This window comes from Gorilla gorilla, chromosome 16 (assembly GCF_029281585.2).
Source record: "Gorilla gorilla gorilla isolate KB3781 chromosome 16, NHGRI_mGorGor1-v2.1_pri, whole genome shotgun sequence".
Lineage (NCBI taxonomy): Eukaryota > Metazoa > Chordata > Mammalia > Primates > Hominidae > Gorilla > Gorilla gorilla.
The window spans coordinates 82396643-82411293 of record NC_073240.2 but is presented as its reverse complement, the minus strand read 5'-3'; the positions used below and the strand labels follow the sequence as shown (position 1 = coordinate 82411293).

The window sequence follows — 14651 nt, the reverse complement described above, 5'->3', positions numbered from 1 at the left end:
CAACTTCAGAGGATAGAGATTATGCACGTTACATGACCAAATGTAGAGCATAAAGAAACACCAAGAGCAGCTATCATTTAGGTAAGAGGTTTCAAAATTCACTTAGTGACTAGCTAGTTAACTTCATCCAAACAGATAGGGAAAGTGATTTTCTTTTTTTTAATTGGCTTGAGTTGTCCTGAAAATCGCTTCTGCAAGGAAAGAGTCCAGGAAAAAACTGGCAATTCTTTTTTTCTTAATCTAATACCAAATTTACAGATTTCTGGCCCTTATTTTACTTAGTGTTTGTTCCTTTCAGTTTACTCTTTGTGATCTGCATAGGATAAATGAAAATGAACCATATAATCAAACTCCATCATTACTTGTGTACATTCAATAAATAAAAATTTCTATATGCATGCAGGATTGTCACTGGCACATGAATTAGAATCCCACCTCCCTTTCATCCTGAACCCCATCCCAACATAAAGGGCAGAGGAAAGGAATAAAGATGTTCAAGGTCATTTTCATCTTTTAAAGTCTTCAAAAACCCGAAGTTTACCAGGATTTAAGAGAGAAAAACTGCTCCCATGGTCATTTTTTAAAAAATTTAAGTACCCTACCACTTTAAGACTTTTTCAAATTTCAAATTCAGGGTGGTGAAACAGTCCTACCCTTACCTAACACAGGTTAAAGACTTTTACACGTTGCATTTCATGTCCTTGTAATAAAAACAGCGATTCAAACAAGTAAAATAGTCAATATGACTTTTTTCTCTCTCTCTTAATGTATTACAGTGAAAAATGCTTTCTTTTCAGATCTGTGGGAACTGCAAAGGTTTAAGCACAACAAATCCCAAGAAAAATGTAAATGGAACAAATCTAAACCACGTACAAGTTTTTACTCATGTGGCCCTCCCAGGCTTCAGGCACTGTAAATAGATTTGTTGTGCTTTTAGTGGGAAGATATTCAGAATTTAACTAGGTTCAACAAAACTATACACTCCACCACCACTCACACAAAAAGACTCCTAAAAATGTCTGCAGAAAAGACAAACTACCTTAATATTACTCCAAATTTCAATCAAAGATTCTTCCAACATACAATCAACCATGGCATTATCTTAGATCAAGGTCACAAAAATAAGCCCTTGGCCTACAATCATGTTGTGGCTCTAGAACGTTCTTAACAAGCTTTCCAGGATATTTCTTTCCTCTATTAAGCAGTCTAGGACCCTCTCTATATTTTTTCTAAAATCATGAGGATCTTGTCTGAATAGACCTGTGTACATAAAAGATGCTAACTATTCTCACTTGATGTACAGTACTTTTAGAGTTCCATCCAGAGACTCTGAGTTGGGAAGGCTGGCATACCACACAGGATTAGGATTTAATCTGAAAACGATAGGCAGAATACAAATCAGAATTCAAGCAGCCTGAGCCACTGTTCATGATGATGGAAAGGTAATTGGAGACAAAGGGAGCTAAATCACTTTCCAGGAAAAATGAGACAAAACCGTCCCAAGCACTCTACATAACCCAATCCCATTTGTGTCACCTGCCTTTTAAAATAGAACGTTACACATAGTCCTCTCTTCAGTTCCAGGCTGCTCAAGGGAGTACTTCTTGAGCAGTACTTTTTCTTGAGGAAATAGTAGAAAGGGCTGGGAATTGGGGGCCCGCCTCACTACTATTGAAATAGCCTTCCCACAGACCCTTCCCATACATGACATGCAGCATGCAAAATTACAATTATTGAAAAATCAACAATAATTGCAAAAAGCCATCTGAGAAACATAACATTTTAATAGATGAAATAAATACTCCAGTACATGCAAGGTAAAAACTTGACGTTGGGGGAAAAAAAATCACTCTATAGTGTAAATTAAAAAAACACACGCTCACAGTAGCTTCCCCCCATTTGCAAATCACATGGCAAATTCATACTCTTTCCACACCAAGTATACTCCTAATTCAACACGATTGCTTAAAAAAAAAAAAAGACATACAAAAAAAGGTAGCTACATCCATGTCTAAGGAGTGAAAACTGAGGTAACCTTTCTTTTAATTAAAAACACAAAAAACAAAAATGAAACGAACCCATGACCTCCTTCCTGCCCAATAATCAAATTTAGTTGAGAAATTCCGGAAGACGGGCTGGGGTAGGGGGCGGGAGTGGTAACACAACCAGCAGATGACATATCTTCCAGTCCCTACTGCATGGGGGCTGGTGGACAGACACCTGGGCCCTCCAAGTGCGTGTGCAGGTTGTGTGCATGGCCCTGCCTTGTGGAAGATTCCTCTCGAGCATTTAACGTTGGGGAGGGTAGGGGGTTTCACCTATGATTTCTTTGGTATAAATGGAGAGGGGCAGAGAGTAAGTATCTTCCTTTAGTCTGGGGGTGGAAGAAGGGGTATGGGGGTGGGGTGCTAATTCACAGAATTGGAATTCACTGGCGGTAAAGTCCTGGGCGAAGACCTCTCCCTTAAAGCCTGAGATAGCAGGGTGCAGCCTTCAGACACGGCGCAGGCCGAGTTCCTCAGCCTCTCCCTGTGGTCCGACATCTTGGCGCCCCCGTCGGGGTGCTGCGCCAGATCCCTGAGGCACTGGGTCAGGAGCACGCAGGCCGACACCACGCTCATGGCGCCGCCCAGGATGGCGGTCTGCACCGCCTTGCCCTCGGCGCTCACAGCTGCCGCGCGACCCAGGAACTGCGGCTCGGTGGCGAAGCCTACCAGGGCGCTCACTGCCTGCACCAGGGGCCCGCTGAACAGCGCACAGCGGCTGCGCGCCAGCTCACTGGGCGCCACCTTCACCTCGCGCACGCAGGCCAGCAGCGCCGACGCGCTGGTGCTCATGCACTTGACGCCCAGCTTGAACTGCTCCCGCGAAAAGCGGTCCCGTGACTTGTCACTGGCTAGAGCGCACGCGTCCGTCAGGAACTTGAGGTTGCGCGACAGGCCCTGCGACACCTCCAGCAGCAGCTGCGGCGTCATATCGGCCAGCGGCGTGGCGCGCAGCACGGCGCAACCCTGCTCCACCTCGTGGCGGCATCGCGTCACGCGGTAGCGGTCCACCAGGCCCGGCTGCGCGGGCTGGGCGCCCGGCGTGGCCACAGCCGCCAGATAGGCCGCGTGGGCCGAGCACTCGGTCAGCGACACCACCAGGTCGCCCAGCTCCACCAGGCTGTCCCCCGCCTCCCCGAAGCGGCCCATGTTGAGCTGGCTCTGCACGTCGTGGGTGAGGATGGAGAGCCCCTTGGTGCGCGCGATGATGGTGTCCCGGCACTGCTCGAAGGACTCGGCGCCGGCACCAGAGGAGGCGGGGCCCTCGAAGAGCACGGGCCGCGCCTCGCTCGACAGCAGCAGCAGGTCAGCCACCAGCTGCATCTTGCCCTTGCAGTGGTCGCAGACGGATACCAGCCTCTTCCGCGTCTGCGAGCTGGCCCCGCCGGTGGCGCTCGCAGGAGCCGGAGAAGCCGCCTCGCCAGTGGGCTTCCCGGCGCTGCCGCTAGCCATCGCGCCCGGGGGGCACTGGCATGCCGCTGGGGAGCCCGCTACCACCGCCGCTGCCGCGGCCACTGCCGCCGCCCCGGCGGCCGTCGCGACTCAGCTGGCCAAGGCCGCGGTGCCTTCCCCGCACCATCATGCCATCCACCGCCGCGGGCAGAGGGCACTGGGCTGCGGCGGCGGGAGCCCGGGCGGCGCGGGGTGGGCCCGAGGGCGAGAGAACGCGGAAGGCTCTTCGGGGCAAGGGGAGGGGCTGCAGCTTTCGGCCTCCTAGAGGGCTTGCAGGAACCATGAACCGGGGCAGAGCAAACTCACTGTCCGCGCTCCTCGTCGCCGGGCTGCCAGGAAAGTCCCTTCTGCTGGTTCGCCGCCGCCGCCTTCTTGGGCATGGCCTGGCCCGGCCCTCGGAGCGGGGAGGGCGGGACGGGGAAGCTGGGAGTTGTCCTTCCTTCCTTCCTTTCTTTGAAATCAAAATCCTTTCCTCGGGTAGGAGCGCGGAAGGCAGCTCAGGCGGGCTGTGCTGTCAGCCGCCGCGCTCGAGGCCACCTCGGGCTCGGCGGCGCACGTGGGCTTCAAGCGCCGTGACCCCACCAGGCGGCACTTCCCCGCGACGGCGGCCGGGGCTGGCTCTCTGGGACGCGCGGCCGCCCCGGGCGCATCTCCTGCCTCCCGCTCTTGGGAAGCGGCGCCGGCGGCAGCAGGGCAGAGGGTGTGGCCGGCACTGTCGCGGCCGCGCCGAGTCAGAGTCGGGCGGGAGCCTGCACTGATTGCGCACAGCGGCCGCCCGGATCGCGCTCAAGCTCTCGCCCGCCCGCCACGCCCGGGCGTGCCGAGCACCACGGCGGCCCCTTCCCGCCTCGCCAGTTCACAGAGCGCGGCCCGGCGCCGCGGCGGCACGCCCTCCCAGACCGCGCGCCCGGCGGCCCGGCGCTGGCTGTCTACGCAAGTCCATCCCTGTCGCCTCCTCGTCTGGGGCCCGCAGCGGCTGAGCTCTCCCGAGGCCCCGGGCCCCGCGCATCGGACGCCCCTGCACGAGTCTCCCTGCCACCGGGCCAACTCAGAAGGTCCCCGCAGCGCTGCGGCAACCGGCCCGGGCCCCGGCTCCTGCCATTTTTGTCAACCGCCAACTTCCGAGCGAGCGGGCAGAAACTGAAAGGAAGGGCGGGGGCCGAAAGGCAGAGGGGAAAACACCCGCTTCCTCCCCGCGCGCGGCTTCACCTCGGAGCGCGGCCGTGGCTGCGCCGCCGCCCGCAGGGGCTGCCGGAGGCTTTTCCTCTTCCCGTCCGCGCCTCGCCCCCGGGCTCGCCGCCGCCGCCGCCGCCGCCTCGGCCGTAACCTCCCTGGAGCCTATAGAAATCTTTTGTGTGGCGTCACCGCCTTTCGTTTAAATCCCGCTTCCTCCTCTCGCCCTTCCTCCCGCCCCCTCCGCCGCTCCCGGATGCTTGCGCGATGCGCTGCTCCTCCCCCGGGAAGCTGGGTGGCTGCGGGGGACGCCGCCGCCCAACGCGGACGCTGCCGGCGTGTGGCCGGTGGTCCCGGACTCCCCCGTGGTCCTGGGCCGAGAGACTGGGGGAGCGGACAGGGGAAGGCCTGCTCCGGGCCGGGGGCTCTGCGCACACCCATGGGAGACCGGGGCGCAGCCGCCCGCGGGCCTTACGTAAGCTCTTAGCCGGACCAGGGGGCTCCACGCTTCCTCCCTGCCAAGAGAGCAAGTCTAAAAGGTGACCTGGCTTCTGGGCTGAAGGGAGGAGGACACTGGATATCGGCCCCTGGTGATTTGCTGGGGCCGGTGGGTCGTCTCGGTCTGCGCGACTTCGCCCGGTTTTCCAACGCCCCCTGCCCTTTGTTGTGTTTGATCCACTTCCACGATGGGTTTCTGACCAGCAGTGCAGTGTAACGAAAAGAGGAAAAGAGCACTGGATGGGGAGTCCGAAGAGTGGTGCTAGATGCCTGCCCGTTCCTCCCTTGAAATATGCCTTATGCAGTGAGAGCGCGGGTTCTGAACCAGATTTCCTAGGATCAGCCTTTCTCAAGCCATTTATGAGTTCCATGACCTTGTTCAAGTTCTCTTTCCAAGTATCCGTCTTCTCTTCTAGAAATTAGAAACTGTGCACAGGCTGCTTGAGTACTTGGTTCCTAAACAGTAGCTGTTAGAATTACTATGAGCCCTGATCAGCGCACTTTGCCCTCTCATAACGTCTATTTATTCGTCTGTATAATGGAATAATAGTGGCTGCTGTTAAATGAATTAAATACGACGGCGTTTGGAGGGAAACATTACTACTCCAGTTTTACAGATAAGGAAACTGATGATCAGGTGCTTGAAGTGACTTCCGAAGATCAGGAAGACAGCATATGGCAGGGACAGGAACCCACGCCTACCCCCCAGCCTCTTTTTACCGAACCTTGTTCTTCAGGAAGTGGTTAAAACACCTGGGCTACTCCCAGCAAAACGCCAGTCACGCAGTCCTGAAACAGGTCCTCTAAGGTGCCCAGCCCAACACAGGCTGGGCGTGCTAAGCCAACAGAATGTTTGTTCCTCTGTCCCTTCCTAGAACCCCAAGTCACCTTTCTCCAGCCAGTTAAAAATGTTACTTTTAACTAGGATGACGTTTCAATTTATCGGCCATATCCAAGCATTTCTGAGAATGAACTGTGAGACATGCTATTAATAAATTAACCATGAACAGCAGGTTCAAACCTGGATCGATAGTCATCCTACTTATAACTGAAAGTATCCTTAAGTATCTTTAGAATCCGGATGAGCCCACTTAGTTTGCAAACCGAGGTCAATAAAACTGACTTGAAATAGGAAGTAATTATGTAGGGTTAATTCCTTTTTTTCTTCTACAAGAGAAAAAAAAACAGCTGGATAAGTCAAGGTTTTTCCATGGTGACCCAGCGATTGCACCTTAGTCCTTCTTAAGCTCCAAAAACTTATGAGAGGGGGCCGGGCGCGATGTCTCACGCCTGTAATCCCAGCACTTTGGGAGGCCAAGGCAGGAGCATCACGAGGTTAGGAGATCGAGACCATCCTGGCTAACACAGTGAAACCCCGTCTCTACTAAAAATGCAAAAAATTAGCCGGGCATGGTGGCGGGCGCCTGTAGTCCCAGCTACTCGGGAGGCTGAGGCAGGAGAATGGCATGAACCCGGGAGGCGGAGCTTGCAGTGAGCGGAGATCGCGCCACACTGCACTCCAGTCTGGGCGACAGAGCGAGACTCCGTCTCAAATAAATAAATAAATAAATAAAATAAAACTTAGGGAAGTCAGACTGTTCTGTGCCTAGTTTATTCTTGAGGCTGCTCTGAGATCAGGAGATTTTTTTTCCAAAGCCATGTAGTGCCCCTGGGGGTCCCATGTTCCCTTTCTTCTACATATGCAGTCTGTTTTGTTGTTGATGGAAACCCACCCCGACAATGAGTTGTGTTACACACAGACTGTCCACTCTATTCAGTGAGGTTTGGTTTCATTTTTAAAACTGATAGCATTGTTGGCCTTCCCTGCTTCATTTTTCAGATAGGGAAGCTCCTAAACTGATCCTCCCAGGCACTGCCTCCACCTTTCTTTAGGTTCACCTTTACTTGGTCCCATTGTTCATTCACTCCACAATCACTGGGCACCAGTCTTGTGCTAGGCACCAAAGTTACATAATTTGTAATATGAGGCCCCCACTCTTTAGAGTCCAGGGATAGGAGTAGATTCACAAGAAACAGCCACAATTTCACTATTGGCACAGTGAGAGCACAGAGTAAAAAACCTATAGCAGAGATAATCAGGCTTCACAGATACAATATTTGTAGGTAGGCAGGGCCATGTGGTTCTGTCTGACCAATGAAATGTAAGGGGAAGCTATGCAGGTTACTTCCAGGCTGAGACAATGAAAAGCCAATCTGTAATTCTCCACTCTCTTGCCCTCCTATAACTACCACGGAGACTGCATTCTAGTTGGTGGAGCCTCTGTAAGCTTAGGTGACCATGTGGAGCAGACCCTCTTGATCTGTAGTGGACATGCAATGTGAACACAAAGTAAATTATTGGTGTGTTAAGTCACAGAGATTTGAGGGTTGTCTGTTGCTGTTGCATATTTTTAGTCTAATTAGAGGATGGCTTGTTGGTGTCTGCCCTTAGAGTCACTCAAGCAATGGCTTTTTCTTTAGAAAACCACCTATTACCCCTTCTAGCCCTCTCTTAAAATTAAAATAAATATAAATCAAAAGTATTTGCTGTGATCTGACCCCCAAATTCATATGTTAAAACTTAATCACCAGTGTCACAGTATTACAAGGTGAGCCTTTGGGAGATGGTTAAGTCATGAGGTGGAGCCCTCTTGAATGGGGTTAGTGGCCTTATAAAAGAGGTGTGAGAGAGTTGTTCGCCTCTTTTGCCCTTTCATCATGGGAGGATGCAGCAACATAGAGGACGCATCATCTATGAGGAATGGGCCCCTGCTGGGGCCTTGATCTTCTACTTCCCAGCTCTAGAGCTGTGAGCAATAAATTTCTATTAGTTATAAATTACCCAGTCTAAGGTATTTTGTTATAGCAGCTCAAATGGACTAAGTATTTTTTTTTTTAATGGATGTTGAGTGAGAGAAGAAAGCGGAAAATGTGTGGACTGAGGATTGGCTGAGGGAAGGTAAATGGAGTGGATGAGAGGGAGCTGGTAAATGGCCTGGCCCCTAGAGAATGCATTCTCAGTACTGGCTCAAGGCCTACACTGAAATAGGCATCTGATGAAAAGTAAGTGAACAAGTTGCAAAGAGAGAACTGAGGATTTGGGCAGGACAAGAGGAACTGACAGGTTGAGACAGGCAGGATTGGGGAAACATCTTTTACCTCGTCTCTTGCCTGTTTTAGAAGGTGTATCCACCACTTGGTATAAGAGAACATTATGGGCATTCTGTTTTGTTTTTATGTTTAAAATCATGGTAAAATAACATAATATCATCTTACCCATTGTTAAGTACATTATTGTGCAACCATCACTATCCTCTATCTCCAGAAATGTTTAATCTTGCCCAACTGAAACTCCATACCCATTAAGTAACTGCTCCCCACTCCCCCCTTCCTCCAGTCCCTGGCAACCACCATTCTACTTTCTCTATGAATTTGACTACCCTAGGTACCTCATGTTAGTGGAACCATACAATATTTGTTATTTTGTGCCTGGCTTATTTCACTTAACATAATATCTTTTTTTTTCTTTTTTTTTTTTTTTGAGACGGGGTCTGGCTCTGTCTCCCAGGCTAGAGCACAGTGGCGCGATCTCGGCTCACTGCAAGCTCCACCTCCCGGGTTCATGCCATTCTCCTGCCTCGGCCTCCCGAGTAGCTGGGACTGCAGGCGCCCGCCACCACGCACGGCTAATTTTTTTTTGTATTTTTAGTAGAGACGGGGTTTCACTGTGTTAGCCAGGATGGTCTCGATCTCCTGACCTCGTGATGCGCCTGCCTTGGCCTCCCAAAGTGCTGGGATTACAGGCATGAGCCACCGTGCCCGGCCTTAACATAATGTCTTTAAGGTTCATTGATATTATAGCATACATGGGAATTTCCCTTCTTTTTTATGGGTGAACGGTATTCCATTGTAAGCACTCTGGATCTTTTCATTCTATCAAAAATTTATTTATTTATTTATTTAGTAGCAAGAAAGTCTCAGAGACACAGTCTCACTTTGATATCCAGACTGGTCTCACACCCTTGGCCTCAAGCGGTCCTCTCACCTTAGCCTCCCAAAGTGCTGAGATTACAGGTGTGAGCCTGTCTGGCCACTCTGGGTTTTGATACCCAACTTTCACACTACCCCACACTTTACAGACCAACAACCATGCTGTGTTTGGTCTGTAGTGCCACCTGTTGGTCAGTAAGAGGCATTCTCTGCCCTAATTATTTTTCCCTTTGGAGCAATGTCCCTCTGTTTTGCTTTTGTGCACACAAATGGGCCAGTTACATCTCAGGCTATCTTTCTTATACATATGCATTATTTCCCTTTCACTATCTGTTGTAAAAGAGAGGAATTTATATCTCTCCTTCTTTTCCCCAAATTCCCTCATTGTCATAGGTGATGCATGACAACAGCCCCTGGTTCACCAGGGAGCAATATCACTGTCTAACACCTCGCTCTCCTTACCTGGCATGTCCTCTTGCTCTCTGGCATATTTTGTTCCCATCCAGTAAGAACACCTGGGCAGTACCTCACACATCACTCCCATTTCCTCCCCAGCCCCACTTTCCACCCTCCCTTCCTCCCTCCATGCTTTCTCTCTGTTCACCTGCAGCTGGGTGTGTGAGGGAGCCCTGTGTGCTGGACCAGTTATACCTTGGCAGGCACACCTGAGCATGCAGGTCCTGAAGTCTAGGAGAGCTGGAATTTTCTGCAGTAGTTTACCAGAGCACCCTCCATGGAGGCAAAGTTTGCTTGCACAGATTAATAAATTCCGTACCCCATTCATTTACTGGCCAGCCATCTTTGGATGTATTTTCTATTTTCCAGCATCCTGAAGAAGAAAAAAAACAAGTGCTAAGTATCAGGCACCCTGGTCTTTTAACACTAATCATGCCTGACCAAGTTTTGATATCTCTCATGGTGCCTAGTAGTCAGTAACTACAGAGTGATTAGATGTATTGGTGCCTCACAAGGAGGCTCCCTGATCTTTCAGACAGACCCAGGTATTTCTTCCCCCGTTGTAGCTACTATGATGCCTGCTCAGCTTCAGAGTGGCGTCAAGTACTTGTAACTGTTGGTGTAACTCTCTCCACAACCCTATCATCTCTGTAAGGGCAGGGACTTGATCTATGCATCTTTCCCCCACATTTAATGTATTGAGTGTTTATGGCATTAATAAGTTAATGAATTATTTTATTTGTTAAGTCTCTGTGCAAGAAAGGTGCCCTTTTATTGAACCAAACTCTGGCTGCTCACAACTTTTATTCAGTAACGGACAGAAAGTCATGGATATTCATGAAACAACAGCAGGGGTACAGTCTAGGTCTGGTCATGACCTAACAGCTCACAACTCTTAAGATTGAAGGGGAGGCCTGAGGCCTGTTTGCTTAGCAAGTGTGTTCACCTCATTTTTCTTACAGCTTGTTTGGGATAGTCCAGGGAGGTGATTCTTTGGAAACAGACTGAATTTTCTAAACATAACTGCATATATCTGTGCTGCAAAGTACATGTAATTTTTTCAGATGACACAGATAAAAGTCGTGCCTTCTTCAGAGATTCAGATCTCATCCCCAAATTTTCAAGGCCATTGCAGTATTGTAGATAATTTGAATTACATGTATTATTCTGATAATTTCCATTGAAATTAGACTTTTCACCCTTACATATTGGTGGAAAGAAGGGTATCAATTCACATTTTGTAAGCAGCAGTGTGTTTATGTGTGTCTCTCCTTTTAAAGCACAAGTGGGCCAGGCGCGGCAGTTCCCGCCTATAATTCCAGCACTCTGGCAGGGCGAGGTGGATGGATCACTTGTGCCCAAAAGTTCTAGACCAGCCTGGGCAACATGGTGAAAACCCATCCTTTAAAAAAAAAAAAAATGCACTTTGGGAGGCCAAGGCGGGTGGATCACGAGGTTAGGAGTTCAAGACCAGCCTGGCCAACATGGTGAAACCCCCGTCTCTACTAAAAATACAAAAATTAGCTGGACATGGTTGCATGTGCCTGTAATCCCAGCTACTCAGGAGGCTGAGGCAGGACAATTGCTTGAACTGGGGCCCGGGAGGCAGAGGTTGCAGTGAGCTGAGATCGCACCACTGCACTCCAGCCTGGGCTTCACAGTGAAACTCTGTCTCAAAAAAGAAAAAAAAATGCAAAAATTAGCCAGGTGTGGTATGGGAGGCTGAGGCGGGAGGATCCCTTGAGCCTGAGAGGTGGAGGTTGCAGAGAGCCAATATCTGGCTGCTGCACTCCAGTCTGGGTGACAGAGCAAGACCCTGTCTCAAAAAAGCAAACAAACAAAAACAACACACCACCACTGACGTATGTTAGATGTGAAGAAAAATAGAAAATACAGAGAAAAGGTTAAAATATTTTGGAATCTCACTGCTTAGAGATAGCCATTGTATACATATTTGCAGCTCTTTTCCTATACATAGATATATATCTGTATAATTTTAATAGCATTTAAAATCATATAGTATAAAATGAATATCTTTAGTAGCAACAAATATTTATGATATATTTAATGATTGCATATTATCCATCATATGTGTGGAATACAGCTTGCAACTGTAAATGTAGATTTTATAGTCTACAATTTTTGAAACACTTAGAGTTGTTATCATTTTCCCCACTCATGGAGAGTGTTATAGGATTGTTACATTGGGTAAGTGAAGAAATACACGGAAAGCACTCAGCAGAATGCCTGTCGCATAGTAAGTGCTCAATATTAACATTACTATTATTTTCATTGTCTGTTTCCTCAGAGTCAAGTTCTTGGAAGTAGACTTGCTAATCATATTATGCACTTTTTTGTGGGGAGGGGAAGTTGATACATTTCACCTAATTTTCAAGCAGAAAACTCCATCCCCCAAGAAGTGAGTGAGAAGACTTCTTTCCTTAGCCTTGTCAACAGTGTATACTGTCTGTATTTTTATCCAGGATCAACTGATAATTTAAAAATTATAACATGTTTGAATTTGCATTTTTTGATATTAGAGAGATTCTGTGTTTTGTTTTGTTTTTGCCACATGTGAACTGGCCATTTATATTTATTCTTTTGGGAATTACCTATTCATGTCCTAGCCCATTTTTCATTTGGTTGTTCATCTTTTTCTTATCGATTTGTAAGTTGTTTTTTTTTTTTCTTTTGGAGACAGAGTGTTACTCTGTCACCCAGGCTAGAGTGCAGTGGCACAACCTCGGCTCACTGCAACCTCTGCCTCCCGGGTTCAAGCAATTCTCCTGCCTCAGCCTCCCGAGTAGCTGGGATTACAGGTGCATGCCACACCCAGCTAATTTTTGTATTTTTAGTAGAGACGGGGTTTCACCATCTTGGCCAGGCTGGTCTCAAACTCCTGACCTCAGGCGATCTGCCCGCCTCAGCCTCCCAAAGTGCTGGGATTATAGGCATGAGCCACCATGCCCAGCCAGGAAAACACAATTTTAATTATTATGTTTAACTCTGTGAGTATGCTCTTCTGCCCAAAAATAATGGTGGTGACCAGGAATGGACACCTGCCTCAGACTGGGCCAGTCACATTCTCTACTGAAAATCTGAAATTCCAACAAAAGGCAACGAGTTAGTTGCTACCAATATTTAGCAACTACAATGAATGATTCGTGTCTATGTAATTAAATTTTTTAAGTGAGTAAATTTAGAGGCTGGTAAAACCCAGGAAGTATGCAGTACGTCTATTCTTACATTGGATTAAAAAGCAACAAAAGTGCAAAATGGTAAATACTCATTACCTCTCTCAGCCCATCCCCAAGCCTCTCCTCCTATGCCTTCCCATGAGTCAGTCATTAGAGGGTTAATGTTTGGCACAATGGTGACTGTACCCATCAGCTCATCTGCCTCAGTTCTGATTAACTGGTAATTGTGCTACTCCAGTTTTTCAACATTTTGAATATTACCCCCGCCTGCTTCCAAATAGTACTAGAAAGTCTTGCTTCACCCTCCTGTGTTGTGGAATGATGCATGCCAGGATGAGCTCAGGTTAAGACACTAATTAGATCTGAGATTCAACTTTACCATCCACAGTCACTGAATCACTTAGAGGTGGGGTTAGTATTAACCCCAGAGCACTGCAGAGACTTGTGGCTTCACTTAGGCCATGAGCACACAATCTTTCACAGCTGTCCTCTCCAGTCTACACTGCACCACCTGGTACCTGGCACAGACTCTTGTCCCATCTGAGTGCTCCTGGCTCCAGACTTTTCAATGCATTTTCCATTTGGCTCCCAATTTAACCATCCTGAGTGCCTCACTGATTAACCTAGATGGTGCTGTGGCGGAAGAAGGACTCCAAGAAGACTGGACCTTGTTATCCAGTACACCTCGGCTTAGATTCTTGCCTTGCCGCTGCACTAGCTGTGCAGCCTCAGACAAATTGTGTAATTGTAAAACCAAGATTTCCTCTTATTTAAATTGGAGATATTATCATCATCATCACATCATCCCTTTGGGCCTGGATCTCCTGTAATCTGCATGAAATTTACTGCATATTGTTTATCTGCTCTGCCAGAGTAAGGATATTGTTATATTCATTTTTGCATCAGTGCCTCACCTGATTCTTGGTTAACAATAGGTCTTTGGTAAATAAAATTCCCCCCAAGTTGAATGGAATCAAGTTCCAAACACTAAAGTAAGTTTCAAATATCCAAATGTTGAAAATGCAATTGATCCAGATGTTTTCACATCAGTGGATTATATGCTGAATTGATTTCCTCCTTAGAGGAAAGTCAGTAGCCCTGAAACTTTCTACACATTCCCAACAATTTCTGTAAAACTTCCAATGATCTTATTCTCTATAACTAGATATGTGGGCCAAGAATCCCAACACGTTTGCCCCTTAACTTTGAAGCTGGCAATATGAATTACCAGGGTGACCCCTCCCAGTAGAGCACATGATCAGCCACAGCTGTGCATGTTTTTTAGTATGACTGCACCAGGATAGGGCTCTGAGCCACTGGGTGGAGCAATGTGCTCTGGGGAGAAAGCTCATGACATTTCCCCTATGATTTCACAAAAGAAAAAATCTTTTTCTTGTGAGTTGTTTCTGCTCAATGTCAATAGGAAAGGTCATAGCTTAGCGTGTTTACATACAGATGCATGCATGAATATGTAGAATATCAGCCACTCCTACGGTGTGAGAGAATTTAAATTGCACTGGTCCTAAGAGTGAAGGAAAGCAGGCGTAGTTGCCTACTCAACCTCCACTTTATTCTTTTCCCTTTATAACAATCCTAATTTTATTTGAGATGACAATGTATACAGCTAGAAGACAATTTCTCAGCCTCCCTTGGAGAGCTAGGTTCCAGCCAATGAGATGTAAACAGAAATGTATGCAATGTTCAAGTAGGCTGCTTAAAAGAAGTTGACTCCACTTGAAAGGTGTGCTTGGTTTGGCCTGCCTTCTCCCTTCCTCTGGTTGAATGTCATCTTGATGACTGGAGCTCCAGGAGCCATCCTGGAATTTCTGACCTTGAGGGT

At 48.1% G+C, this 14651-nt stretch overlaps 1 protein-coding gene across 1 annotated transcript; it reads right to left on the bottom strand.

The window, feature by feature from the left end:
- Nucleotides 1-1764: 1764 nt before the first annotated feature.
- Nucleotides 1765-4089, bottom strand: TLNRD1 (talin rod domain containing 1). The gene has a single exon (XM_004056657.5). The coding sequence runs from the start codon at nucleotides 3495-3497 to the stop codon at nucleotides 2409-2411; it is 1089 nt and encodes a 362-aa protein (XP_004056705.1). The 5' UTR covers nucleotides 3498-4089; the 3' UTR covers nucleotides 1765-2408.
- Nucleotides 4090-14651: the final 10562 nt, after the last annotated feature.